The 25,746-nt window shown below is 40.8% G+C and overlaps 1 protein-coding gene across 8 annotated transcripts in view; it reads right to left on the reverse strand.

Annotated features, from left to right (window-relative positions):
• The window catches only part of TTLL11 (tubulin tyrosine ligase like 11), a 227,450-nt gene that overhangs the window by 157,242 nt on the left and 44,462 nt on the right, over positions 1–25,746 (reverse strand). For 5 of the 8 annotated variants that reach the window (XM_023628807.2, XM_070251061.1, XM_070251060.1 and 2 more), the window contains exons 2-3: positions 22,893–22,989; positions 16,324–16,457 (exon numbers count right to left, since the gene is read on the reverse strand). In XM_023628807.2, the coding sequence (XP_023484575.2) occupies positions 16,324–16,457; positions 22,893–22,989 (231 nt within the window). The remainder of the gene's footprint in view (positions 1–16,323; positions 16,458–22,892; positions 22,990–25,746) is intronic. The other 3 variants (XM_070251062.1, XM_070251064.1, XM_070251063.1) reach the window with 1 other exon arrangement.

The raw sequence follows: 25,746 nt of genomic DNA on the forward strand, positions 1-25,746 counted from the left end.
CAAACGTGGTAAAATGCTAACATTTGGGGATATCTGAGTGAAAGACGTGTAGAAATTCTCTGTACTATTCTTACAATTTTTACATCAGTCTGAAATTACATCAAAATAAAAAAGTTAACTGAAAATGAAAGGGAGCCCTTAGGTCCAAAAGGCTAGAGAAGCACTGTCATTAGATCTTTTCTAGCCAAACAAATCCTTCCGTCTGACTCTTCTAGAAAATGTGTGGGGTTAATTTCAGAAGGAGAGTGGGAGAAGGGCGTTGGAGTTTGGGTGAGAGGAAAGGACAAGAGAATCGTTTCATTAATGAGGCCAGGGAATTCGATTACAACAGCTTTCTAAATCCAAATCTCGACTTGGCTTCGCCTTTCATCAGAACTCCTCCAAGAAGCAATTACACAGAAAAGAAGTTGAACAAGCAACAGAGTAGGAGAGATTTCTTCATTTCTTTGGAGACGAGGAAAGAAGGTACAGGCAGAGCAATTTTCATAATTTCCCTTTGAAACAGGCAGTGAAGTCAAGATTGGCTCCACTATTTTCTTGCAGAAAATTAGACATCTCTACTCAAGTGACTAAGGTGACATCACTAAGAACTTTTGCAGAAAGAAATGAAAGGACAAAAATTGAAGAGTGAAAGATGACCTTTTACTCCCTTTGGGAAGCAGGGTTTTCTTGACCTTTAAAATAGTCTCCCAGAAAAATGTTTACCTCTTTCACTTTTTCATTTTAAAAGCTTGCCGTTAGAGGAAAAAAAGCATGTTAAGGCAGTGGCCCTCTAATGATTATATTCATCTCAAAATTCCACATAATAAATCAGTACTGCAAAGTAGCAAGATTATAATAGTTGTGATTTAAAACACTAATGTATTTGGGGCCAAATTGAAGTTTAGAAAGTTAAAGAGTAGAGCTTCTACTCTTAAAAAAGTATTTCTGTATAAGGCTGTCTCTGGGGGAGAAAACCTAAGGGGAAAAAAACAAGTTAAGCCAAGCTGGGATGATGTTCAGTCAAAGAGAAGTCTTAGCTCTTTTCCTCTCCTAAATGATCTATCATCAAATAATGAGACAATTAGTCTCAAGATCAGATTGTTATTAAAAATTAAAATAAGTCCAATTCCACATTTCCAATAAGCCAGAAACACCCAGAATGCTTTGTGTAAGCATTCTTAGCTCCAGCCCAAATTTCCATCTAAGACTGAAAAGCCTCTTTCAATATTCATTCATCACACAAATGCCTGAGGGTCCCCTTTGTGCTGGGCACTGGGGAGATGGAGATGAATCCGACCAGGTTCCAGCTCCCCCAGACTCCTGTCTAGCAGGGACAGCAGATAAGTAATGTCCCTTCACTGAAGGGATGCGTTGTGATGCTCATAGCATCCCTATGATGCTCCAGATGAGGAAACTGAGGCTCAGAGTAATTAAGTAACTTAACCAAGGTACACACTTAGAAAGTGATGAAGAAAGGATTTTAACGTACGTCTACACTGACCCCAAACCCTTGCCTTGCTATCTCTCAACCAAAAACACTGAAAAAAAAAATACTGTGTTTTGGGGTCCTGTAATTGAGGGAGAGTACAGTATGGAAATGGGGCCCGGGGACCGTCCATGGGTCAGGGCGGCAGGAGCGTGGGAGGTGGAGTGGGAAAGGGGGTGTCAGAAAAGGCCTTTGTGGATTAGGTGACATAAACTCTGACACAGGGAAGCTTAGTAAGTGTTTGTCAAGTGGACAAGCACAGGAAGGGTGTCCCCAGCAAAAGAATCTGGGCAGATGTGGTTCTTTCTGAATGGGCTTTAGAAAGGAACCAACAAGAAGGCTGTCTTGGCTTAGCCAATATTTGCTAGTCTCAGCCAACCACACCACAGGACAACTCAGGAAGGAATGTGCAGACGCAGCTTCAGTTACCCTCCCGGGAGGGGGTGGCGCAGAGGTGAGGAGACAGCCACTGCCCGGTGCCAGCAGGCCAGCCCCACAGTGCTGCTCCAGATGAGGCTGCATTGCAGCCTTTGTTATCAGCGCTTCTCTAAGCCCCGGGCTACACTGACCTGGCATTAGCAAGAAGATGATTGATTACATAAGGCCCTTTGTGCTCCAGCTGAAACCTTGGCAGCAGAAATTTGTGCAGAATTTTAACTCCAGCAGGGACTTTTATGGAAGTCCAGGAAAGCCAAACTCAAAAAATCACAAAATCACAAAAGGCTAGAACTGGAAGGGACCTCAGTGATGCTCTACAATCTTCTTCTTTTGCAGAGGAAGCACTGAAGGCTTGGGAGACAGGAGAGAGTTGAGTTGGCCGGGGTCCCACAGCCGGTTAAAGAGGTGTGACACCAGAAGCACAAGCAACAAAAGCAGGAATCAACAAGTGGGACTATATCAAACTAAAAAGGTTCTGCACAGCAAAAGAAAGAGCCAACAAAATGAAGAGGCAACCTACAAATGGGAGAAAATATTTGAAACCATATATCAGATAAGGGGTTAATATCCAAATTATATAAGGGACTCATAAAATTCAATAGCAGAAAACACAAATAATCCGATTTTAAAATGGGCAGAGGACCCAAACAGACATTTTTCCAAAGAAGACATATAAATGGCCAATAGGAACATGAAAAGATGCAAATCAAACCCACAATAAGATACCACCTCACACCTACTGGTGAGAATGTAAATTGGTACAGCCACTACAGAAAACAGTACAGAAGTTCCTAAAAAAATTACAAATAGAACTACCATATGATCCAATGATCCCATATCTGGGTATATATCCAGAGGAAATGAAACCACTATCTCTATGAGATACCCCATGTTCATTGCAATAACCAACACATGGAAACAACCTTGGTGTCCATCAATGGATGAATGGATAAAAAAAATGTGGTCTATATATACAATAGAATAGTATTCAGCCTTAAAAAAGAAGGAAATCCTGCCATTTGCAACAACATGGATGGAGCGCGAGGTCATTATGCTAAGTGAAATAAGTCAGAGCAAGTCAAATACTGTATGATCTCACTTAAATGTGGAATTAAAAAAAAAAAAAAGCCCAATTCTTAGAAATAGAGTAGAATGGTGGTTGCCAGGGGCTTGGAGGTGGGGGAAATGGGGAGGTGTTTGTCAAAGGGCACAAACTTCCAGTTACAAGATGAATGTTCTGGGGATCTAATATACAGCGTGGTGACTATAGTTAACAATACTATGTTACATACTTGAAAGTTGCTAACAAAGTAGATCCTAAATGTCTCACCACACACACAAAAAGGTGATTAAATGAAGTGATGGATGTGGTATCTAACCTTACTGTGGTAATCATTTTGCAATAGATACATGTATCAAATCACCACATTGTACACCTTAAACTTACACAATGTTATATCTCAACAAAGCTGGGGAGTAGGGAAAAGGTGGAGCCAGGACTTGAACCCAGGTCTCCAGACTCCAGTCCAGTGTTTTCGTTTCACATTAAATGATTGCACAGGGCAAGCATATATCTAACTTGTTTTGCATCCTCAGCACTCGGCACTTAGTAGGTCTCAGGAAACGTTTGCACTAAACAGGGTCAGAAATCTGAGTGCACCGGCATTTGCGTCATGTATAACCACAAGCAAGTACCTTTGATTCTGAGCCTCTATGTCCTCATCTGTAAATTGGAGATAATGACACCTCCCCAAATTGAGTGAGGATAAAAAAGGTCATGTACATAAAAAGCACTTGGTAAACTGCAAAGCACTACACAGATGCCAGTTGTCACTTGGGCTATTTTCAAAGAACCTCCTAATGAACAGGGCCTAAGTATGCTTTCCCAGAGAGGAGCAGCATCTTGCATTTCAGATGCTATCATTTTTGCAGTAAACAAATTGAGCTGTTAAGCAAGGGGCACAAGAACAGCATGATATATCTAAGCAGGAGGTGAAGATCTATTTTTGGCAACCAAGGAAATAAAACTTGAAGCAGATGGGGAGGTGAAACCGGGGTTCCAACAGAGTCTCTGCCAGCGGCTCTGAATCATCTGCCTTCTTCTGACAGCTGGAGTCCCCTGGCTTCTGTCTCCAGTCTTTTCCTAGTTACGCACCAGAACCCTGGGCCACTGCGCGGGCCTCCAGGGATGCCATGCTGCATCAGCAGAAGACATTTGAATCTCCAGTCGGCTCCCGAGCTTGCTGCAGCTGTGTCAGAGCTCTGTGTGGGGCATCACAGGGAAAGGGCGGTGGGCTGACCACCAGGTCGCTGGATGGCATCATTCTGGTAAGTTCCTCATGGCCCAAGTCTGGCCCACACCCTTGTAAAGTGACAGGCTGGGTCATGCTGATACCCTTGGCCTTGGAGAAGCTAACTTTTGATGGTTAAACCCGCAAGAGGGGAAAAACTTTTAAGCACAGCATCTGCGTATTAATCTGCAATTTAATTGGGCAAATATACTTGAGTTCCTACTATGGTCCAGGCACTGTGATAGACACTAGGGAAACAATGATGAATAAGACTGACCCAGTCACTCGCTGTCCTTGTGGAACTTAGAACAGGAGAGAAAAATATTTAAACATGGAGTCACTAAACAGTGTAGCAAGCATAAGTACGTGAAGAGAGAACAAGAAAGCATCCCTCCCAGACACAGGGGGCAGAGTGGGCTTTATAGAGAAAATAAAAGGTAGGTAGGGATCTAAAGAATTAGCAAAATTGGTCAAGTGAAAGAAAGCAGCCTTGGAAGCAGGAAGGGGGGCACAAAAGATGGAGACAAGTGCTCCAGGCAAAAGGAGAGATGTGGAAAATGCAGAGCAAAGAAAGGCTGTGGTGCCACTGAATTCCCAAAAAAGTTGAATGCGGAAGGATCTCAGAGCAAGAGGCTGGAAATGGCGCGAGCTGATCCTGCAGAGGGCGCAGCGGCTCCACAAGGCGTGTGAAGGAATTTAAACTTCATCCTGTGGATAAACCATAGGGTGACCCCAAACCAGCCAAATCAGCATATTGTCTATATGAAGGAAAACAATGTGAATAATCAACTCAGAAGGTTATTTGATAAGCGTGGAATCAGGACAAGGAGTATATGCTTCACACTGCAGGTTTTCATTCTGCCTTGACTCTGACCCACTTACAACTCCACGTTTTCCTCGTTCCTAAACCCAGTGGAGAACATTGTTCTCTGGGGTCTTTGCAAATAATGCACTTCATTCAGCCTTGAGAAGCCGAATCAATAAAAGCAAACTTGGGATGGTAACTGGAGAGGAAAATGGAAGAACCCCAGGCTCGCCGGCTCCCTCCAAGAAACTGCAAAGCATTATTGAACAGGTTTTTGGCTTTATTCACTGAAAAATTCTTCTGCTATGAAATACAAACTCCTTCACCATAATAAATACTGTTTTGATAACAAAACTGCACTTTTCTCAAATACCCAGATGGAAGACCATATGCAAAAGAAACTCCATGGAATTTTTTTATTGGCCATCTGCTAAGGTTGGAGAGAAAGCCTGCATCCTCCTGTAGTCTTCACAAAAAATTTCCACTGAGAATCCTACTTGCTTCTGCCTAGTGCCACCTGCTGATCATTTTTGGGTACCAGTTTTGCAAATGGATAGCATCAGGGATGTGGGATCTCCTCCTCTTTTTTTTTTAACACAGTAAATTTAATTCTAATTAATGTGAGAAATAAAATACCTACAAAGTGTCAGGTTTCAGAATGTTTTACAGCTCCGCACACCTTCTCCTGTGGCTGTCAGAATCACAAAGCAAGGCCCACAAGCTCTCCTCAGAGAGTTCACTCCCAAGGCACTGGCAAGATGCTGCTCCCCTCATAATTCAGTGCACCATTTCTAATAAAGCCTCGTGTCCGGCTTTACCTGTCAAAAAGGTAAACGCACATACCCTTTAATACAGCAATTCTACTTTGAGATCTCTATCTGGAGGCAGTGCTGGCACAGGTGTATATAGATGCCTATATGAGCATGTTTCCCAAAGCAGTATTTGTCGAACCAAGAAATATGAGAACCACCTAGATGTTCACCAACAGGGAAGTGATTATAAAAGTTAGAGTGCATTCATACAATGGGATACTACACAGCAGTGACATGGAAAGATGTCTAAAACATATTTGGTGCGGGAAAAGGAAGCCTAAAGAAAAGAATATATAGTACAGTCCCATTTTTAAAGAAAAAAAAAGCTGTGTGTGTTACAGTATATATTTGTTTCCACATAGGAAAAGCTGGAAGGATACACACCAAAGTGTGCAAGTAATTTCCGAGGAGTGGGGATATTTTTTTTCACTGTTTTACTTTACACATTCCTATAGAATTTGAATTCTTAATGTGAATGCATTGTTTTGTATTAAAACGAAGGAGATATTAAAAATAAGAATGCCACAAGTTTTTCTCAGGTTTGTAGCTAATAAAACATTTCATCATCAAATACTCACTGGACGCCCACAATCGCTCTCAGGTTGGGATCATTTCTTCACTAAACAGATGGGGAAATGGGACTAAGAGGAGGATGGACTTAGCTGAGATCCCATAGGAAATAAGCGGTGGTGTTAGGGCTTTCCGGCAAACAACTACAGCGGGGTTTTCATAGCCTTTTCTACATGTGCCAGGCCCTGAGTCAGCAGATTCTAAATTAATGCTATTTTAGACACAAAGAAATCCTCCTTTATATCAGAGAACTATCCAGTTCCAAGTACCTTCGACATAAATCAAATGGGCTCTGACATTTGAGGACTTAGCATGCTGAAACATAAAACAGGAAGAAACCAAGAATCGCCTGACCCCACCTCCCTGTCCCACTCAAGAGAAAGGAGTCTCCTGAACGGCTGAAATCAGGAAGCCGACGGTTAAGCACCGAGCACTTGCTCAGCTTGCCATCTCCTCCACTAAACCTGCCCCTCCTCTTGGGCATCTTGGCAGATGGCACCCCCCCAACCCCGATTCCTGAAAGCGTTACATCTGCCTTCTTCCTCACTCCTTCGCCCATCTGTCTCCAAATCCTATAGATTCCACCTTCTAAATATTCCTCACATCTGGCCTTTGTCTGCATAAGACTCTTGTCCTAATGTCTTAATACAGCCCTCAGCATCTCTTTTGCCTGGACAAGCAGCACAGCTTTTCCAACAGGTCTCCCTCTTTTGCCCACCGCCACCCCCCACCCCCGAAACTACTCCATATTCTGCTATCAGGTTACCTTTCTAATACTAAAACCTGACCGTCCTCCTCCCCACCTCCTACTGAAAACCCTTCATGGCTTCCCCTTGTAAAGTTCTTTAACCTGGCATTCAAGGCCCTCCATGATCTGGCCTCTACTTCTCCCAGTTCATCTGCCATCAAACCCTCGTCTTTTAAACTCCAGTAACACTAAACTGCTTATCGTTCCAATGTGTCATATTATTTCACATCTTTGTACCTTTGCACAAGCTACTGGTTTTGGCTAGAATGCTCTTCTTTGGCTAGTCTGCCAGGTAAACTCATCTCAAATGAGATCAGCTGTCACTTTTACCAGGAAGCCTTCTCTCTCCCTCTATTCCATCTGTCCTCTACCCTGAAAACATCCTTATCCTCTTATCACCAGCAAAGTTTTACTCTTTTCTCTGGAATATGTCTATACCTTATCTACACATCTATTGAAATATTCTCCCATGTTATAGCACTGAAGGTAAAAGGGTATTGGCTCTGGAGTCAGTCTTCCAAGCTGTGTTACCTTGGCAAAGTTACTTAATCTCTCTGTGCCTCAGTTTCCTCTCCTATGAATGATAGAAGAATGCTATTACAGTTGCTGAAGAACTTTAAGATAGGTACTCCAGGTAAAAATGCTCAATAAATGTTGCTATTGTTATTGTCATGTAATCATTCATTCAGAGGACTTCCACTCCAGAGAACTGAAACTAGAAACAGAAATTAGATTTACCCTCCCACGTGAAGCAAGCAAAATATGGACAAAATATATTATATAATGGTTTTTAAGGCACTGGACATCAGGCAACAAAGGACAATGATTCCTGAGAGACAAGAATCAAATGACGTGAGCCCCACGATTGCCCATTTACTGCCTTGAGAGAGATCCCAGCCCAGTAGACTTGCTGGGTTGAGGAAATGGAATGGTGACTCAGGGGAGACTAAGACAGCTGGAGTTCTCAGGACAGAGCACTGGCGAGGAGATTGCTTCACAAAGAGAGAACTCTGGAGATCCATAGAGGGTCTCCCTTGAGTCTTTAGCTGAGTCTGGATCAGTGCATGCATGTGAGGAAGATACCCGAGGCCAAGGAAAGAACCACTCAGAAGGATTAGAGGTAGCAGTGCCTGGTGCCCACACGGAGCGCAGAAGCGTGTCTGATCTCACCAGCCAGCCTGGAAAACACCATGATTCACGAGGATTGGGTAGATTATACATAAGATTCTTGCCTCAGGAATAATCAGCCTTCGACTGAGCACTGCTCCAGTCATGCCTAATAAACCTTAAAAATAAGACCCAAAATCTATTTCCTAGTAACTTAACTGGATCCCATAATGACGTTCAAGAATATTTATAGGAATGCAAAAATGGATAAATTCCTTGAAAGACACAAACTACCAAAGCTCATTTAGGAAGAAGTAGATAATATTAATAGCCTTTAATAGTGAAAGAAATTGAATTTTTAGTTAAAACTCTCCCATAAAAAAAATTAGGTCCACATGGCTTCACTGGTGAATTTTACCAAACATTTAAGGAAGAAATAAGGTCAATTCTACACAAACTATTCCAGAAAATTTTAAAGTTAGGGAACACTTCCAACTCATTCTATGTGACTTGCATTACTCTGATAACAAAACCAGACAAAGATATTGCAAGAAAAGAAAACTACAGAACAATATCTCTCACAAATATAGATGCAAATATTCTAAATAAAATTTCAGTAAATCAAATGCAATAATATATAAACAGGATAATCTATCATGACCAAGTGGGATTTATCTTAAGAATACAAGGTTTGTTTAATATTTAAAAATCAATCAATATAATTCACCACATTAACAAATTAAAAAAGAAAATCCATATGATCATCTCATTAGACTCAAGAAAAGTATATAACAAAATCCAACATCTACTCCTAATTGAAAACAAAACAAAATCCATAAAAACAAGGAATAGAAGGAAACTTCATCAATCTATTAAACAGCATCTTCAAGAAATCTACATCAGCACCATAATTAATGATGAAAAACTAAATGCTTATCCCCTAAGCCCAGGAACAAGTCCAAGTCCAGGACATCTGCTCTCACCAATTCTATCCAGCATTGTACAGGGGTTCCAGCCAGTGCAATAAGGTAAGAAAAAGAAATAAATGGATGATTGGAAAGTAAAACATAAAACCATCCTATTCTCAGAGGACATGTTGGTCTATGTAGAAAATCCAATGGAACCTACAAAATAAGCTACTGCAACTATTAAGTGAGTTCATCAAGGTTGCAGGATACAAGATCAGAATATAAAAATCAATTGCATTTCTCCATACACACAGTAAACAACTAGAAATTGAAGTTTAAAAATAAAACATTGCCAGGGCCGGTCCTGTGGCCAAATGGTTAAGTTCGTGCTCTCTGCTTTGGCAGCCCGGGGTTTTTCCAGTTCAGATCCCGGGCACTACTCATCAGGCCATGCTGAGGTAGCGTCCCACATAGTGCAACCAGAGGCACTCACAACTAGAATATATAACTATGTACCGGGGGGCTTTGGGGAGAAGAAGAAGGAAAAAAAAGAATTATTTGATAAATGTTAAAAAAATAAATAAATAAAACATTGCCAATGTATCAAAAATTTGAAATACTTAGGGATAAACTTGACAAAAGATGTGAAAGGGCTGTACACTGAAAACTAAAAACTTTGCTTAAAGAAATTAAAGAAGACTTAAATAAAAGGAGAGAGACACCAAATTCACGGATCAGAAGACTCCATAGATGTTGATTCTATCTTAAGTGATATAGAGATTCAATGCAATCCCAATCAAAACCTCAGTAGGCTTTTTTGTAGAGATTGACAAGCTGATTCTAAGATTCATATGGCAGATCAAAAGACAATAACAGCCAAGACAACTTCAAAAAAGAACAAAGTCAGAGGACTTACATTATCTGATTTCAAAACTATTATATAGCTAGAGTCACCAAGACAGTGAGGTATTGTCATAAAGATAGACAAATACATGAGTGGAAGCAAGTAGAGAATTCAGAAATACACCTACACATATTTGAGCAACTATTTTCAACATAAGTGCAAAGGGAATTTGGGAGAGAAAGGTTAGTATTCTCATCAAGTGTTTCTGAAACAATTGCATATTCATGTGCCAAAAACACTGAACTTCAATCCATACCTTACATTATATGCAAAAATAACTCAATTGTGACAAACGTGCACAAAATGTGAATAGATATTCCATCAAAGAATATATTTGGATGGCAAACAAGCACTGAAAAGATGCTCAACATCATTAATAAACAGGGAAACACATTAAAACCCATGAGAAAACACTACACACCTATTATAACGGCTAAAATGAAAGCCTGACTATTACCAAGTTTAGGCAGGGATGTGGAAGAATTAGAAGGCTCGTACAGTGCTGACAAGAATAAAAAATGGCACAACCACTTTGGAAAACTATTGGTACTTTCTCCAAAATTAAATGTACACCTACCATATGATTGACATTCCATTCTTAAGCATTTACTGAAGATAAATGGAAACATGTTCACACAAAAACTTATACACAGATGTTCGTAGTGTTTTTATTTGTAATAGCCAAAAACTGGAATCAATCCAATTGTCCAGCAGCAGTTGAAGGCTGCAATATTGTAATTTATAAGAAGTATACATATTATTAGGTATTTCAGATGACCAAAATATATTTCTCATATATATTTGGTCTTCATTCACAGTTCCCAAAACTCTTGGAATTTCCTGAGTGGCAAGAGCAATAGAGCATCTTCTGTTATAATATTTGGTCTCTAGCCCTCAGTTCTTGAAAACTCTTCAGAGCCATAAAGGTGAAATGGGTGTCTTGTTATTTACAACAAGCCCTTTCCATCACAACTGGGTTTATGTTAATAAGGGTGACTTTTGCAAATCACCTAAGGATGGGGGCTGATTGCCAGGGAAACCAACCATGTGATTAGAAGGTTGGAACTTTCAATTCCACCCCCTCGCCTCTGGGGAGGAGAGAGGGGCTGGAGGCTGAATCAACCACCAATAGCCAATTATTTAATCAACCATGCCCATGTAAGGAAGGCCCCATAAAAAAATCAAAGGGACTGGGGTTTGGAGAGCTTCCAGGTTAGTGAACACGTGGAGACCGGGGAGAGTGGTGTGCTTGGGGAGGGCATGGAAGCTCCAAGCCCTTTGCTCATACCTTGCCCTATGCATCACTTCCCTCTGGCTGTTCCTGAGTTATATCGTTTGATAACAAACCAGTAATCTAACAAGTAAAATGTTTCTCTGAGTTCTGTGAGCCGCTCTAGCAAATTAATCAAACCCAAGGAGGGGGTTCTGGGAATCTCTAATTTATAGCCAGTAGGTCAGAAGTACAGGTAACAACCTGGGCTTGCAACTAGTGTCTGAAGTCCAAGAAGGTCTTTGGAGCCTCCAATCTGTAGCCAGCTCATTAGAAGCACAAGTAACAACCTGGGCTTGCGACTGGCGCCTGAGCTGGTGGGGGCGGGGGCAGTCTTGGAGGACTGAACCCTCAACCTGTGGAATCTGATACTATCTCTGGGTAGATAGTGACAGAATTGAGTTGAATTGTAGGACACGCGGCTGGTGTCTCCAGAATTGCTGGTTGGAGTGGGGACCCCCACGTACCAACCTATCGGTACCAGGACCTATTTAAAGGTATAAGCAAACTGCGGCATATACAGTCAATGGAATACTCCTCAGTAATAAAAAAGAATGAATTATTGATGAATACTACAACATGGATGAATCTCAAAATAATTATGTTGAGTGAAAGAAGCCAGACCCCAAAAAAGAAGAAAAGAGTACCTGCTATATGATTTCATTTATATAAAATTCTAGAAAGTGCAAACTAATCTTGACAGAAAGCAGATCCACGGTTGCCTGGTGACAGGAGGTAGAGGGCAGGGAGGGGAAGAAAGGAAGGACTAAAAAGGGACATGAGGAAACATTTTGGGGTGATGGATATGTTCATTATCTTGATTGATGGTGGTCATGGTTTCATATGTTTTTACATATATCAAAACATATCAAGCTGCACACTTTAAATATTTGCAGTTTATTGTATGTCAATTATACTTAACTAAAGCTGCTTTTTAGAAAATTATAAGACAAATAGGCTATCTGCATAGACTCAAAATATCTCCCCACAAGATACTTAATGATTACAAAGGGAAAAAGTAGTAACTTTATAGTAGAGAAACATAGCAGACACTACCTTAACTAAGTGATCAAAGTCATCATCACCAGAATTAAGACATCTTGCCATGATGTACCTCCTGATATGATGCATTGAGAAGGTGACAACATCATTTTTGTGTTATTCTTAGCAAAAATGTTTAATATGAATTTAATTATGAAAAAAATCTAAACCAGATTGAAGGACATTCTTAAAGAAATAGCTGGCCAATACTCTTCAAAAGAGTCGAGGTCATGAAAGACAAAGACAGATTGAGCAACTGTTATAGATCAGAGGAAACTAAGGAGAAAGTCAGTGAGGGATCATGGAGTGGATCCTGTACCAGAAAAAAAGGACATTAGCAGGATAATAGAAAAAATGCAAATAAGATGTGTATATTATTTAGTATTGTTATATCAATGTTAATTTACCAGTTTCAGTAATTGTATGAGATGCTAATATTAGGAGAAGCTAAATGGAGGATATATGGGAAATCTCTCTCTACTGTTTTTACAACTTTTTTGTAAGTCCAAAATTAGTTCAAAATAGTTTAAAAACTGAAAGCAAAATGAAGGCATTTCCAAAAAACCAAAAGCTGAGAGAATTTGTCACAAGCAGACCTGCACTACAAGAGACATGTTAAAGAAAATTCCCCAAGCTGAAGGAAAATAATGCCAGATGGAACCCCAGAGCTACACGAAGGAATAAAGAATGCTGAAAATGTAAATATATGGGTGAGTATAGAAGACAAATATATTCATTTTTCAGTTTCTTTATAAGAAAATTGACTTTTCAAAGCAAAAATAATAACAATGTATTGTGGGGTTCGTAACATATAAGTAAAGTATGTGACAATGGCACAGAGAATGAGAATGGGAATAGAAGCTGACTGCAGCAAGGTGCTTAGAGTGAACTTGAAGTATGTAACACTTAAAGTAAATGTGATAAGTTAAAGATGCATTGTAAATCCTAGCGCCTAGGGATAGAAGAAAAACTAAAAACACTTTTTAAAGAGGTATAGCTAATAGGCCTAATGAGGAGATAAAATAAAATACTAAAAATATCCAATTAATCCAAACATATAGGATAAATAGAAAAGAAATAAAAAGATGGTATATTTGAATCTAACAATATTGATGACTGCATTAAGAATAAATGGGCTAAACACACCAATTAAGAGGCAGGGATTGTCAAACTGGATAAAAGATCATAACCCATTTACATGCTGTCACCAAGAAGCACTCTTTAAAAGTACAGATAGGTTAAAAAGTAAAAGAATAATCAAAAGATATACCACACAAATAGTGAGTCAAAGAAAGCTGGAGGTGCTATATTAATATCAGAGTAGACTTCAGGACAAGGACAGTTACCTTACAAAGGAGTCAAATTATCAAGCTAATAACAGAGCTTCAAAATACAAGACGCAAAAACTGACATAACTAGAAGGAGAAATAGACAATCCACAATGTGAACTGGAAATTTCAACATACTCTCTCAATAACTGACAGAACAAGTAGGCAGTAAATTAGTAAGGAATATGTGAACAGTGCCAAGTAACAACTTGACCTAATTGATATTTACAGGATGCTACACCAACAACTCCTAAATACATATTATTTTCAAGTGCACGTGAAACATTCACCAAGATAGACAATATATGGACCATAAGACAACTTTCAACAAATTTAAAGGGATTGATATAAGATGTCTTAGACATCACACAAACTACAAAAGAAAATCTTGATAAATTTCACTTCATCGAAATGAAAAACTTCTGCTCTTTAAAAGACAGAGTTAAAAAATGCAAATTTAAGGTTAAGACTTTGAAAAGTCAAGTGGGAGAAAATAGTCACAATACATATACAAATACATCACAATACACATGAAAAGACTTGTATTCAAAATATATAAAGACCCTATGACTTAAAAATAAAATATTCATAAAAAATGAGCAAAAATTTTGAATATACACTTAACCAAAGAGAATATTCAAATGGCCAAAAGGCATATGAAAAGATGCTTAACATCTAGTCATCAGGGAGGTGTAAATTAAAACCATAAAAAGATACAACTACACATCTACTAGAATGTCTAAAATTCAAAAGACTAACAATACCAAGTATTGGCAACGATGTGGAACAAAGAGAATGCTCACACACTGCCAGTGAGAGTGTAAAGCGGAACCACTTTGGGAAACATTTTGGCAATTTATAAAGTTAAACAGACACATACCATATAATCCAGAAATTCCACTCCTAGATATTACCCAAGAGACATGTAAACATATATCCACAAAAGGACTTGACATGAATCGTCACAGCAGATTTATTTATAATATCCCCAAACTGGAAACAACTCAAATGCCCATCAATTGGTGAATAGATAAACAGAGCGGGGTACAGTCATACAATGGAACACTGCTCTCTAATAAAAATACAAGCTACTGACACACACAATAAACATGGATGAATCTCAAAAACATAATTCCGAAAGAAAAAAAGACTCAAAAGAATACTTACTTTATCATTTATATGAATTTCTCGAATGGGCAAAACTAATCTATAGTGAGAATGCAGATCAGCGGTTGCCTGGGCTGGGGAGTGGAGGGGCTGACCACAAGGAAGCACAGAGGAGCTTCAGGGATGATGGAAATGCTCTTCTCACTCGTCTGATTTTGAAGACACGGTTGGTATCATTTAAAGTCAGCCTTGCAGAATAGTTAGATCTAGAGTTGTAGAAATGGGAAGGAAAGGTATTCCACGCAGGGGCAGTAGCATGAGCAGAGCCACAGAAGTGGAAACTGGGAGGTGAGTATGGGGAACAGATGGTAGTTCACTTTATTTTTAAAAATTAACTTTACTGAAGCATAATTTCCATACAATAAAACACACTCATTTTAAGTCAATAATTTGATGAATTTTAAGAAATGTATAGATCTATGTGACCACCACCTCATAGAAAGCTTCCTTTTAAAAATTACTACGTCAAGATTTTTGGGCTTAATAAATCATAATTTTATTACAAGTTTTATAATTCAATATTAAAAACAAAACAACATGCAGGCAATAAAGAATATAAAAAGCGTAGGCCTTGAAATCAGCTCTAGTTTAAATCCTACTTCTTAAGCAAGTCAACTTCTCAAAGCCTCAGTTTCCTCATCCATAAAATGGGGATAATAATACAACCAACTTCATAAGATTGCGGTGAGGATTTAGAGAAATAATGGTAAGCTTTTAGCACAATGCCTGGAACATAGTAGGACCAACAAATCGCAATAGCCTCATCACAGTGAGACAGGCATTTGCTGCATAGTTACCCTCAGAGGTATGGTATGGACCGTGGAACCCATTGGCAAAGGCTTTGAAATGGTCCTAAATGAAATTGTTAAAAGACTAAATGAAACGGCAATTCTGCTTTCAGCTTCACTACTGGTTCTGTTTCAGCGGTGAAGGCTCAAACAAGTTGCTTTGATATGGAATGGGTGATTTAAAAATTGATTCTGAAACAAATTTAATGCAGGACACTTCAAACGTTTCCCCCCTCAGTCTGTCAGACCTACTCCCCGGCCTTGAAACGGAGCCCGACCTCCCACGTGTCCCACCACAGGGTGCTGAGGAGAGCACAGCCTCGAGGGTTCACCCAGACAGTGCCAGTCCAGTCCACTTGTGGGCTCAACCCCTGCTCCACTCTGTCTGCCTGGCTTTCCGAACGCTGACTCCGTGATCCAGCTCCCAGTATGAGATGCCCCAGGCCTGTCTCCTCATGTCAAGACCCACTTCTTCAGCTTACCTACCTGTCACTCTACTCGTTCAACTCTGCAGGCTGCCTTGATTGCTGCCAACACCTACTGTGTATGGTTAAGACACTCCCTTAACCAGTCTCAGCTTCCTGGGCACCCCCTTCTCCAGCTCCCAGCACACAGCTCCCAGGACGTAGTTGCAACCAGAACATAATTCAAGGGTCGTGGGGACGGAGTGCCATCTACCTGAGCAACAAAGAGCTGGAACTCGTCAGGCAGAATCCATGAGCGAGGGTAGAAGTTGTACTCCTCAGGAAAGAGATTCTGCATGATTCTCACTGCTCTGCTCAGAGTAATTTTACGCACCATCTCCGTCATGCCTGGGGAGAAGAGAAGCTGTGAGGTTTTAACAACAGTGGCCACGAGCTATAAGACAGCCATTATTTGGGACTTTTAAAACCACCCACCCGCCATATTCACCTTTTTAGACAGGATAAAAAAAGGTACGAATTGTTCCCCACAGCGGTGACTCATAGTTTTGGAAGATCTACCAAATTAATGACAAACTTGGGGGGATAGACGGATATTTTTTTTCTCCTTATAAAAATGAAGCATCAATTTGAAAGAATGAATTTCCACCGAGTTTATTATTCCATTCTTTGTCAGCCCCCTACATAATGAATAAAAAGAAACATTTATATCTTACACTTAAAACTTAATATCCTCTTTAATTTTGGGTGACTACACGTACTTCTGGGATTCCTTCCATCTTATATCCTAGAGAATATTATCTAGTGGACTCTGATTACACTATGAGAAGCTTAATTAAGTTGCTTTGTTTTAAACTCTCATGAGTATTAAAGGTATAAAATAGAAAAATATACACCTTTCAGCAGAAAATCTGTCTCCTTGAAATAAGGACAGGAAGTAGAAAGGATATCATAGCATAATTTATAGTTTAAAGGGAAAAAATGGAATCCGTAGGAGTTCTTCTGTTATAAATACTGACACTGACATTGATCAGATCTCATTAACTTGCCCAGAGGGACTGAAACGTCTCACTTATAAAACATCTTAAAAGGATGGTGGATTTTTTTCTTGTAATATCTTTAGTAACTCTGACAAGAGGAGAAAATGAATATATATCTCGGCAAATTTTAAGCAAATAGGTCACAATTTTAAAATTTTAGCAAGCTTCGTTCTTAAAGCAAATAGCATTGCTAAAGATGAAGACTAACAATGGCCTTCACCCTGAAAAAGCCTACATGGTTCCGTTACTGACATGAGAAATTTGCTTAACAAAGTCATTTTTAACAGAAAGTACACAGCTCCATGTCAGCCTGGCATGTGGAATTATCACACGGTCCAAATGGGCACAGTTAGAATGAATGAGGTCTCACAAAACTCCCACGTTCAGGAAGCAAAAGGTGAACATCTGAGAATGAACGTTTTAATAACCTATCTTGCTTCCCTCAGCATATTAAAAACACAATAAATCTAAAGATCGCAGCTTCGAGATGTCAACGCCTGGGTTCTTAGCTCTTGTTTAGAAGGATAAGGAGAAGGATTAATAAGAACTAAAGGAACTTAAAAAGCACTAACAGGCTGTGCTCTGATGTGGGCTCTTCGATATTAAAGAAAACTCACTGAGGACCGTGTTCCGAGCTTCGCAAGAAGTAAGTACGCATTCTGAAAATTACACCTATTGCCTTTGATTCCTCCATGAAATTAGAATTTTTGAGTTACAAACATTGGAGCTTAATACAAAGTATACACAAAAAATTTTCAACTTTTTGGGAACCTTTTTACTTGTATTTAACTAACATTTCAGTTATAGTATTAAACTAAAAACCTTCCTAACTAACTGGAATACAGCACCTAACATCAAATAGATGATGCCTCCAGACCAGAGGTGTGGTGGTATTGTCTGCACTGAATGGTTGTGACAGGGGAAGGGTCCCTTTCAGAAATCCTTGGCAGGTCAGACGGACCCACACAACACACACAGAAGTGCTGTGAGCACAGGAGTGCAGTCTGAATGTTCCAGAGAAGGTCGTGAACATCAATGTCCAGCAAATTGAGTAGATATTCATTATAAATCTGCAGTGGCTCTTTTTCTAATGTGGATCATCAGCACCCACACCAGCTAATAGATCTGTTTCCGAGTTTACCTCTGTGTCTGTCTCCAAGTTGAAAACAACCAGCTTAAGAAGCACCCCTACAAGCCAATGCTGTTTTTCCCAGACCCCTCTGGCTCGTAAGTTTTAGACATCTCACCCCTAGCTCTGCCTGAACGCCCGTCTCCAGAATGCACCAGTGTAGACCCCTCTAAATCTGTTTACCACAAAAACCTTTTTTCCTCCACCATATCTAAGCTGTGTTCCCACCCAGTGCTGTGTTCCCATCCCTGCCTCTAGCGGTGGCTCAGAGACAGACGCGAGGAGTGTCATCTTCTCTCAGTAGCTGGGTTTCTAGCTGAGGCAGAGCACATGCTGCAGAGCACATGAAAAGGGAGGTCATCGCCAGGACCTACTGGCTCCAGGCTCTGCCTCCCTTCTCTAAGCAGCTGCAGCGCCTGACCTCTACCTGTCATGCCCGCCGTAGGTTCTGGGACCCACTGTGACCTGAGGTGCAAGCTCTAGGTCTACTTATCAGCTCGTCCCTACTGAAACTTTGACCCTGACTTTGTACTCCAATTAGATGATGAGGATTTTAACTGTTTTTCTGAGGCTCCACTGCTTTGTCCTCAAATTTTGGTAACCTGTCATTTACTCTTGGTGCCTGAGTGGCAGCCTCAGCCCTGCCTTTGCCTTGTTCTCCCCAGTGTTCTTTCTCTGTTCCCTGCAAGACTATCCTGCAAGGGCTGCAGTCCTCCCATCTGTGACTAAACCAGTGACTGGGCTACTGCTACCTTCTATCATGTTCTTTTGAGGCTGACTGCCTACTTGGCTTTCTCAATAAGGTCTAGCCCTAGATATCGCTACTGTGGCAGTTCCCCTAAAGATCGGAAAAGAGCCCCAACTCCGACTGGAGCTTCTTACACCAAGAGCTTGCCTCCTGCCACTCCTTTGGGGCCTGGGTTCTTCCGTCTGCTACACTGGAGTCTCAAGGCCTGGTGGTCCCACTCCATTGGAATGACCCAAGAGTGCAATAGTTTAATCCTCTGACTTGCCCAATCCAATTAAAAAAACAAAAACGAAACAAAATCTAGTACTATTCAATCCAAATATCATAACAGTAATTCTTGGCGAAAACACCTTACAACCACCAAACAACAAATACATTCTTTCAGATCCATCCTCTTTCCTCTACTCCCATCACCAGTGATTAGTTTCTTTCTCGCCTGGATGCTGCAGCAGCCTCTTGGCTCTATATCTGTTTCCTTTCTCAGCCTTTCCACCCACCTCCAATGCATCCTTCTGGCTGATCTTTCTAAATTGCAAGCTGGCCCACGTCACTCTCTGGCTTAAAAATTTCTCAGTGGCTTCCCATGACCTTCAGACCAGAACAATGCTGTACTTTGGTCCCTGCCTATCACCTTTCCAATGTCCTTATCATACTTGACCCTTGCTAACCATCATGGGCCACTTGCCCTTCACTGAATGAGCAGCATGCTCTAAGCATTCTAAACCTTTGCCCCATCTCTGCTCCCTGTTTTGCATGGGAGTCAGGCTTATCTGTTCCTGGAGGCTCAGTTCACCTGTCAATCCTCTTCTCCAGGATCTCTCACCCTGCCTGCCCCCCAGGCAAATCTGAGTTAGGTCATGTGCCCTTGCTCCAAACTCCCACGGCCTCCCAAACTTCCTCTGGCATTGTACTTATTTTGTATTTTACTTCTCTTTACTTGCTTTCTCCTTGTCTTTGTATCCCCAGCCCAGCCCAGTGCTTGACACATGGCTGCCCTCCTAGATTCCTCACGGGAGCCCTCTCCCTCTCTATAGAAAGTCCCCTCCTCGTTGGTGGGCTCTCAGGCACCACCTGCCATGAGCTGCCCTTCATCTAAGACCCTAAAACTCAGCAAGAGACTTGCTTGTAAGCTGAGAATTGACGATTCTGGACTTTTTTTTAAAGCAGAGACATATCTAAATCAGATAATTTTTATAGAAAGTCTTAATTCATCAGTTAAAATATAATAACATATCTTGCAGGAAATTGCCCATAGAAAAGTGGCTAAAATCTAATGTGCTGACACAAACAAAATAAATTACTTCCATATGGGTATCCAAAAGTTTTCAGTTTATTCAGCATGTGAAGTGTTTAGACTTGCCTGGCACATCCACTAGGACTTTAAGTAACATACTAAATGCATTTTTAGAATAATGGGATATATGAGAGACAGAGGAAGAAGATAAGCTTGGACACAAACTGGAGTCAAAGGGCAGCCCGTGCTGTGATCACCCCCTTGCTAAGGGCTGTCCTTCACAGAGCAGAAGGTGTGGCAGCACTCTTCCTCTGCCTAGAGGTTCGAGAGACTGCTCTGTCATTAGAGTTAATTAATTGCTGTTAGTAAATTGGAAAATTATATGTTCTAATCACTGGCATGTGGAATATGGGATAGGCCAGACTTGCTTCTTTGGAGTGAATATTCTTATATTACCTCTAATGAAACTAGTCCCTCGGGGGTATTTTTTTCTGTATTTCTGATTTGTGTTCCAAATGCAGGGCCATGGGTACTCCTTCTTTCCCCCTCTCAGCCCTTAGATGAGGCCTGAACAGACTGGGAAAAGGTAAATGAAGCCTCCTTTGATGACTCCTGTCTCAGGAACTCTGTCCTCATTCAAAGAGTTGTTCTCATCCAAATTTTGTTCTCCCAACATTCCAGTAAGTCCTTTTAGTGGCATCAGAATGTCGCTTTTTCTGAGCAGCAAGACAGAAAATAAGAGCTATCCCATTAAACTGTGTGCAAGAATCCTGACTACAAGAATTGTTCTTGTCCTCTGACAAAACCCTCTCTCCTCCTCTAAGGACAAATTTGACCTTGGGCTAATTTTCTAGCTTGCTCCCTTGGAAATCAATAAAGGTGGAAATTTAGCGGTGTTACTAGACAACAAAGCATACAGTTAAAATGATCCCTGATTGGCAAATTGCATAAATACCTGGTAGGAAATCACAGCTCTAGGCTTTTTTGAGTGTAGTGATTCTTGTAACTTAGCATGACCCTGGCGGGGACCCTGGAAGCTATGCTGTGGAGGAGTTACACGAGATGTTGGCTCCTAGGTGGTGTCTAAGCTAAGACAGACCCACACCCGCCAGTGTGGATCTTGTCTCCTTGCACCTGAGCTGTCACTTGAGGTGACTGGCTGGCAAGCTGTGTTTCCTGCCCTACACCCTTCCAAGCAAATCTGAGCCAAGTGGGGCCTATGGTAGTCAACACTCAGTTGAAAACCCCTAGCGGACGTGGCACAACTAGCCAGTGTATAATGTGCAGATAATTGGGTTTTCTGATAGGTGTGTCTTAAAGACATGGAATGGAATTCCAAAGAAAAAGAGTCAATTGATTCTCCTTTTTAAAATAAGCATAAATGATATAATGCTGAGAGAAAATACCTTACATTCAGGCGACTACGCTCTGACTGCCACTATGTAAAAATAACACATATACATGGTTAAGGTTTGGGAGGAAATACAGAAATATTCACATTGTGGTTTTGTTAAATGAGGGATGGAATTCAAGATGATGTTCTTTTTAGAAATGATTTATTATTGCATTAGAATATCGTTTGTGCAATATGTTAACATTTCTGAAAATAAGTGGAGGACTGTTTGGCCGTGATCACACCCAGCTTAAGCAAATGCTCCCTCCCCCCGGCACTCCCACTAACCTTGACCACCCTCTTCTATTAGCCATTAAAAATAATGCATAGCAATCACGGCAGAAGAGGGTGGGAGAGATTAAACATGAAATAAGAAGGTGCATGGGGGGCTGGGAGCGGAGGGAGGGGTATCTTAAAATTGGCCGGGAGACTTTTCTGGCACTAAGAGTCACCTTGCAGGGTAAGTCTCGCTGGGATGATGTCCTGAGATAAAACTAAACGCTGACTGCAGCCTATTGTTCCCAGTATGGAGACTGGTGGATTTGGTCTTAAAAATGGTACCTCCAAATATGATACTTAAAGAAAATGGAAGCTGCTAACCCCATTTCTGTGATAGATCCCTAGAATTTTAGTACTCCTGTTTCCTGCAAAGTATTTGAGTGAAATGTTCTTTTTTTTATTTTGAGAATATAATCCCCTCTCATAACACCCCCATGTTATATCAAGAACCCAGAAGGTGAAAATCATGTTCTTCCACCAGTAGAATTAGACCAGAAGAGCCTGTCTGTTTGTGTTTTTGAACCTCCAATCTTTTTTTTTTTTTTTTTTTTGAGGAAGATTAGCCCTGAGCTAACATCTGCTGCCAATCCTCCTCTTTCTGCTGAGGAAGACTGGCCCTGAGCTAACATCCATGCCCATCTTCCTCTACTTTATATGTGGGACGTCTGCCACGGCATGGCTTGACAAAAGATGCGTAGGTCTACCCCCGGGATACGAACTGGTGAACCCAAGGCTGCACAAAGTGGAACGTGTGAACTTAACTGCTGTGCTACCAGGCCAGCCCCTGAACCTCCAATCTTAAACCCTTGGTGGGTTAAGTCCTGATTGCCTCCGTGTTAACTTCCCTCCAGAGGGAATGGTACCGCTGCACAGCGCAGGCAGCAATTCCCAATTAAGGGTCCTCGAGTTTCATCTCAAAACACTGTCATGTTTTTGCAGAAGAGTGTACCCTCAGACTCAGCCCTAGAAACGTTTTTAAATGCCAACAATAACAGCAGATACCTGGAAACTTGTTCACTTGACCGGAGAATATGTCATTGTCATGAAATGAAACTCCATGCCAGTAGATGTCACAAGGCAAGCGTCGGCCAAATGGGATCTAGAAGAAAGGGAAAAAATGTGATTCGTAACAAGCACAAGAGGAGCAGCACCGCAATGAATGTCTACCATGTACGAATTCCTGGCGCCGGGCACTCATCACATGATTTAATCCTCACAATAAGCATGTGAGGTAGATGACGCTCTTTCCCATTTTATAAGTGAGGAAACAGATTCAGACAAGCTAAGTAACTCGCTCAGGGTCACAACCACTAGTGACTAACAGCCACTGGTGTGGGGCAGAGTTCTGATTCTGTGGCAGGCACTATATAGTGACTTTACAGACACCTTTCATTTTAATCCTCTTAACTACCCTAGAAAAGATTACTTTCATCTCACTGATGAGAAAATTGAGGCTGAGGAGGTAATCGAATAAGCCCAAGGTCACACAGAGCTGATAATGAAAAGAGTCAGGATTTGAATCCAGGTCTATCTAAATTCCAAGCCCATAGTTCTTTTTCCCTGAAAATTGCAACTCTCAACCCAGTCCCAAAAGAAGGAGCTTTCATAGTCTGTCTGTCTCTCTTTCTCTCATGTACACATACACACACACACACACACACACACACACACACACACACAAGGTCCACAAGGGCAGGATGGATCCCCAGTGCCTAAAACAGTTCCCAGCATTCAACAAAGACTTTTTGAATGAATAAAAGAACAGACCAGGAGTGGTCATCTGACTCAAGATGAGATAACCAGATTCTCTCTTCCAGGAATTTGGAAATCAGAGATGCCAGGCAGCCTCTGCTGGCCCTTGAGCTGGAAGTGATAAAAAGCCAGAGCTGGGCAGCTGCGCGTGGCTGTGTGAACGGAGAAGCAAAGGCAGCCAGTCTGCTGAGAGAGAAGAAAGGAGCAGGTGCAGCGAGAAAAGAAGAGATGAAGCCGTGTGGCCCTGGAGATGCAGACTGAGAGACCTCAGCTCCTAGGGCTTCCAGGACTGAGGCCCAGACCCTCCTGAGCCTGATTGTCCCTCCTGTCCTTGGATCCTGTGAGACAGCCTCGTCTCCTTAGAACGCATCCCCTCTGCACAAGCTATAGTGTTTCAATTATTTCCAGCCAGAAAATCTCTCACTGAGACAAAAGGGCCTGCTCTTTCCACGACATCCTGCTGCCTCTCAAAGTTATCAGCAAGTTCTGCATTTACAGACTGGACCTTTAAAGCCTGTAACTCAGATGACCTTCATTAAAAGAAAAAAGTAAAGACATGTTAGTTTATAATTAGAATCTGCTTGTTAAAAGTCCAAATGAAGAGAAATGCCAACATATTAAATAAAATCATTTGATTTTCCCATGCTAGGACTATAGTTAATCAGAATTTTTTTATCTACTCCAAGTTGAGAGGGCCAAGTTCCAATGGAAGAACACAGCATTACTAATGAAATGGTGGTGACTCAATGCTTTCCAGCTAATCCCAATTAAAACGAAGGCAAACAGACTCAGGCCCTTTAAATCATTCACATTACTTCAAAGCTGTGCCAAAGGGAGGCATATGTTACACATTCTACAAGCATTAACAACCTCCATCTCTAATTTATAGCATTTCACTCATTTTCTTTGTATCCAAAGAACTGAAGTTATTAATTCAGTAGTCATAAATACAGAGAGATACAACATATGTTATTTTCTTCCAGCTGTTAAGTGCTAATATAGAGAAGGGAAAAATAACTTAACCAAGGAGATTTCTCTAAAAAGCAGATTATCCAAGCCAAGTTTACTAAGATCCAAGTGGCTTTGCTGCCCACAATGTAGGACCAACACCTGCTCCATGTCAGTGGACAACTGATAACTCCTTATTATCCTTAGGGTTGCCCTTCAAACCTTGCCACCCCCATGAATCCCACATCAACCCTTCATTCAGAAGAGCCTTTAGCTCGTACAGTTTTGAGAAACTGCCTTTGTTTTTAAAAAAATCAATTCATTCGATAATCACTATGTGCCAGGCACCGTGCAAGGTGCCGAGAACTCAGAGAAACACAATTTTAAATAGGCCCCAAGACTTCATAATCTTACCTCTTTTTAAAATCTTTTAAAAAACTGCTTAAACAGCTAACACCATACTCAGTGGTGAAAGACTGAAAAGCTTTTCCTCTAAGATCAGGAATGAGACAAGGATGCCCACTTTTGTCACTTCTGGTCAACGTGGTACTGAAGTTCTGGCCAGCGCAACAGGCAAGAAAAAAAACAGGAGGCATTCAAATTGGAAAGGAAGAAGTAAAATGATCTCTCTTTGTAAATGACACGATCTTATATGTAGAAAACCCTAAAGATCACACACACACGCACACATACACAAATCTGTTAGAAATAATAAACGAATTTAGCAGTTTCAGGATACAAAATCAATAGGCAAATATCAATTGTTTTTCTACATATCAATGATGAAAAATCCAAAAAGGAAATTAAGAAAGCGATTCCATTTACAATAGCATCAAAAAGATTAAATACTTAGGCATTAACGAAGGAGGCAAAAGACTTACACGCTGAAAATTACACAATGTTGCTAAAAGAAATTAAAGAAGACACTCATAAGTAGGAAGACATCCCATGTTCATAGATTAGAAGACTTCATATTGTTAAGGTGTCGGTACTACCCAGAGCAGTCTACAGATTCAATGCAATCCCTACCAAAATCCCAATGACATTTTTTTTGCAGAAATAGAAAAACTCAACCTAGAATTCATATGGAATCTCAAGGAATCCCAAATAGGGAAAACAATCTTGAAAAGGAAGAACAGTGTTGGAGGTATCACAC

Source organism: Equus caballus, chromosome 25, assembly GCF_041296265.1.
Source record: "Equus caballus isolate H_3958 breed thoroughbred chromosome 25, TB-T2T, whole genome shotgun sequence".
In the NCBI taxonomy this organism is placed as follows: Eukaryota; Metazoa; Chordata; class Mammalia; order Perissodactyla; family Equidae; genus Equus; species Equus caballus.